This window comes from Poromitra crassiceps (assembly GCF_964638095.1).
Source record: "Poromitra crassiceps genome assembly, chromosome: 2".
Classification (NCBI taxonomy): domain Eukaryota; kingdom Metazoa; phylum Chordata; class Actinopteri; order Beryciformes; family Melamphaidae; genus Poromitra; species Poromitra crassiceps.
The window spans coordinates 7,260,034-7,265,033 of NC_139624.1; the positions used below are offsets into that span (position 1 = coordinate 7,260,034).

At 38.6% G+C, this 5,000-nt stretch overlaps 1 protein-coding gene across 1 annotated transcript in view; it reads left to right on the top strand.

The window, feature by feature from the left end:
* Positions 1 to 5,000, top strand: part of pik3cg (phosphatidylinositol-4,5-bisphosphate 3-kinase, catalytic subunit gamma) — an 84,294-nt gene that overhangs the window by 59,175 nt on the left and 20,119 nt on the right. Inside the window, exon 21 of the mRNA XM_083632241.1 lies at positions 2,939 to 3,069. Coding sequence (XP_083488367.1) covers positions 2,939 to 3,069 — 131 coding nt within the window. The remainder of the gene's footprint in view (positions 1 to 2,938; positions 3,070 to 5,000) is intronic.

Genomic DNA, 5,000 nt, shown 5'->3' on the forward strand with positions numbered 1-5,000 from the left:
GTTGACTCTTTCTCTGGGTGTCTGTAGGTATGATTACATTATTTTCTCTCATGTTGACTCTTTCTCTGTGTGTCTGTAGGTATGATTACACTCTTTTCTCTCATGTTGACTCTTTCTCTGTGTGTCTGTAGGTATGATTACATTCTTTTCTCTCATGTTGACTCTTTCTCTGTGTGTCTGTAGGTATGATTACACTCTTTTCTCTCATGTTGACTCTTTCTCTGTGTGTCTGTAGGTATGATTTCACTCTTTTCTCTCATGTTGACTCTTTCTCTGGGTGTCTGTAGGTATGATTACACTCTTTTCTCTCATGTTGACTCTTTCTCTGTGTGTCTGTAGGTATGATTACATTCTTTTCTCTCATGTTGACTCTTTCTCTGTGTGTCTGTAGGTATGATTACACTCTTTTATCTCATGTTGACTCTTTCTCTGTGTGTCTGTAGGTATGATTTCACTCTTTTCTCTCATGTTGATTCTTTCTCTGGGTGTCTGTAGGTATGATTACACTCTTTTATCTCATGTTGACTCTTTCTCTGGGTGTCTGTAGGTATGATTACACTCTTTTCTCTCATGTTGACTCTTTCTCTGTGTGTCTGTCGGTATGATTATACTCTTTTCTCTCATGTTGACTCTTTCTCTGTGTGTCTGTAGGTATGATTTCACTCTTTTCTCTCATGTTGACTCTTTCTCTGGGTGTCTGTAGGTATGATTACATTCTTTTCTCTCATGTTGACTCTTTCTCTGTGTGTCTGTAGGTATGATTACATTATTTTCTCTCATGTTGACTCTTTCTCTGTGTGTCTGTAGGTATGATTTCACTCTTTTCTCTCATGTTGACTCTTTCTCTGTGTGTCTGTAGGTATGATTACACTCTTTTATCTCATGTTGACTCTTTCTCTGTGTGTCTGTAGGTATGATTTCACTCTTTTCTCTCATGTTGACTCTTTCTCTGGGTGTCTGTAGGTATGATTACACTCTTTTCTCTCATGTTGACTCTTTCTCTGTGTGTCTGTAGGTATGATTACATTATTTTCTCTCATGTTGACTCTTTCTCTGTGTGTCTGTAGGTATGATTACACTCTTTTATCTCATGTTGACTCTTTCTCTGTGTGTCTGTAGGTATGATTTCACTCTTTTCTCTCATGTTGATTCTTTCTCTGGGTGTCTGTAGGTATGATTACACTCTTTTATCTCATGTTGACTCTTTCTCTGGGTGTCTGTAGGTATGATTACACTCTTTTCTCTCATGTTGACTCTTTCTCTGTGTGTCTGTCGGTATGATTATACTATTTTCTCTCATGTTGACTCTTTCTCTGTGTGTCTGTAGGTATGATTTCACTCTTTTCTCTCATGTTGACTCTTTCTCTGGGTGTCTGTAGGTATGATTACATTATTTTCTCTCATGTTGACTCTTTCTCTGTGTGTCTGTAGGTATGATTACATTATTTTCTCTCATGTTGACTCTTTCTCTGTGTGTCTGTAGGTATGATTTCACTCTTTTCTCTCATGTTGACTCTTTCTCTGGGTGTCTGTAGGTATGATTACATTCTTTTCTCTCATGTTGACTCTTTCTCTGTGTGTCTGTAGGTATGATTTAACTCTTTTCTCTCATGTTGACTCTTTCTCTGTGTGTCTGTAGGTATGATTACATTATTTTCTCTCATGTTGACTCTTTCTCTGTGTGTCTGTAGGTATGATTACATTATTTTCTCTCATGTTGACTCTTTCTCTGTGTGTCTGTAGGTATGATTACACTCTTTTCTCTCATGTTGACTCTTTCTCTGTGTGTCTGTAGGTATGATTACACTCTTTTCTCTCACAATGACTCTTTTTCTGTGTGTCTGTAGGTATGATTACACTCTTTTCTCTCATGTTGACTCTTTCTCTGGTGTCTGTAGGTATGATTACACTCTTTTCTCTCACGTTGACTCTGTCTCTGTGTGTCTGTAGGTATGATTACACTCTTTTCTCTCACAATTACTCTTTCTCTGTGTGTCTGTAGGTATGATTACACTCTTTTCTCTCATGTTGACTCTTTCTCTGGGTGTCTGTAGGTATGATTATACTCTTTTCTCTCACAATGACTCTTTTTCTGGGTGTCTGTAGGTATGATTACACTCTTTTCTCTCATGTTGACTCTTTCTCTGGGTGTCTGTAGGTATGATTACACTCTTTTCTCTCACGTTGACTCTGTCTCTGTGTGTCTGTAGGTATGATTACACTCTTTTCTCTCATGTTGACTCTTTCTCTGTGTGTCTGTAGGTATGATTACACTCTTTTCTCTCACGTTGACTCTGTCTCTGTGTGTCTGTAGGTATGATTACACTCTTTTCTCTCATGTTGACTCTTTCTCTGTGTGTCTGTAGGTATGATTACACTCTTTTCTCTCACAATTACTCTTTCTCTGTGTGTCTATAGGTATGATTACACTCTTTTCTCTCACGTTGACTCTTTCTCTGTGTGTCTGTAGGTATGATTACACTCTTTTCTCTCACAATGACTCTTTCTCTGGGTGTCTGTAGGTATGATTACACTCTTTTCTCTCACAATGACTCTTTCTCTGGGTGTCTGTAGGTATGATTACACTCTTTTCTCTCATGTTGACTCTTTCTCTGGGTGTCTGTAGGTATGATTACACTCTTTTCTCTCACAATTACTCTTTCTCTGTGTGTCTGTAGGTATGATTACACTCTTTTCTCTCACAATGACTCTTTCTCTGGGTGTCTGTAGGTATGATTACAGTCTTTTCTCTCACAATGACTCTTTCTCTGGGTGTCTGTAGGTATGATTACACTCTTTTCTCTCACAATGACTCTTTATCTGGGTGTCTGTAGGTATGATTACACTCTTTTCTCTCACAATGACTCTTTCTCTGGGTGTCTGTAGGTATGATTACACTCTTTTCTCTCATGTTGACTCTTTTTCTGGGTGTCTGTAGGTATGATTGAGATCGTGAAGGATGCCACAACCATCGCTAACATCCAGCAGAGTGTGGTGGGAAGCACAGGAGCCTTTAAAGATGAGATCCTCCACCAGTGGCTCAGGGACAAGTGTGTCAGCGAGGACAAGGTACAGCATTACATTACATTAGCATTACACATGACTCACTCACCAAATGATGTGAAATGATTCAATAACATGGAGATAACATGCACAAAATGTTTTCCCAGCAGTAAGGGACTAGAGAGTATGTTTCCATCAACAGACCTTCCTCGGGGCATAATGCCAAAACGTTGGTATATTTCACATAAAAGTGAAGAAGCAAGAATACCAGTGTGCTTGAGTGATTCTTTTCATATTCAAGATAAACACTGGAATAAATGAAGGTGTGCAAACTTTGGAAAGAGTCGAGTTGGATCGATTCTACAATATGTGCAGTAAATTATACTTTATCCAGTATTTGGCCTAAAACATCATTTTATATTCTCCTGAATCAAAGTTCCAACAAAACATTTTGTAATACTCTGATCAAAGATTGTTTCTGATCATTTCAGTCTCAGTAAGTCAACATGTTGTAATACTCTGATCAAAGATTGTTTCTGATCATTTCAATCTCAGTAAGTCAACATGTTCAGGGCTCGACGTTAACTTTTAAAAGTGGTTGCCGGAGGGGCAACCTGGCAAGAGCTTTTGGTTGCCCGAATAAAAATATGGTTGCCCAATTTTAGTCTCCTTATATTTTGAGTACGGTAATTAAGAGTCATAAGCCGGCTAATAATGACGATGTGACAGAACAGTAAGTATAATAGTCTATAGTATATAGTATAATAGGCCTATTCAGTGTGCGCAATGGGTATAGTAGTAGTAATAATGATAATAATAATAATAAATTTGTGTACCGGTAATTTCGTTTTCTAAACAAATCTTATTTTTATCATGCATTTGCACTGAAAGGATTTGTTTAACTAATATTTGTGAACTTTCATTTTCATATTTTTTTTTAACAGTTATTGTTCATATTGTGCTTAATTTATTAATTAAAAGCGTTATTGATAATGAAGTAGCTGGAATCAGTATCTGCATCAGTATCACCGATATAACCGATCACCGATCACCGCGTCGATTGAAGCCTTCTTTTTTATCATGTAGCATTTTTTTTTTTTTTTTTTGTTACACTCTCTCTTAAAGACCATTTCAATATTAATCTGAATTGAAGGAGCAACCATTCAGACAGTCAGAGGACACAACCTATGTAACAGGGATGCTTTAGATAGAGGCAAAATCGATTGCGGAGCATCTCTAAATAAAATGTCACATACCGGTATATGTCACTCACAACAAGTATTAACAGCTTGATTGCCAGCGACGAGTGTACTCGTCAAACACAATCCAGCTGTTAACTGCCAGCGACGAGTGTACTCGTCAAAAAAATCGATTTTTTTTTTTTGACGGTAGGTTGTGCATCTAAGCCTTTTACATCTCTTATATAGGTATTGGACGTGTACAACGTGTACAACCCATTCCACCGACCCACTAAGTGGCGACAAGGAAGGAGGAAGGCAAGCAAAAAGCAGTGTGACTGAAGCCATTCTCATGAAGGTGGATTGGCGAAGGCGCTTTCGTTTTCACGCTGATTGCTGGCGGTGCGGGATTGCAGATTTGCATAGTGGATTGCGGGTGGGACACACTTTGAAACACGCAGCATAATATGACCAGAATCGCAAAAGCTTCATCAAAGCCCTCAACCAAAACTCCAAGACGCGAGCGAGTCCAACCAGACTTCCTCAAAGAGCGGCTGCACAGACAGGCACACACCCGCACAGCAGCAGCAAAGCAATGGTGACAAGCGGGGACTGCCCCCTAGTCCGACACCAAATTGGAAACAAATCCCATTCTAAAAGGCTTTTAGAATGGGATTTTCAACCCATTCTTTTTTGTTTCTTTTTCGCTATAATTTAGAGTAATTTAATTTCTATTCAGAAATTTATTTGAGAGGTCGAGAGTATGAGAAAGTGCATTTGCAAAGGTAGGAAAGTGCTTGTGACATGGCGCTGCAACAA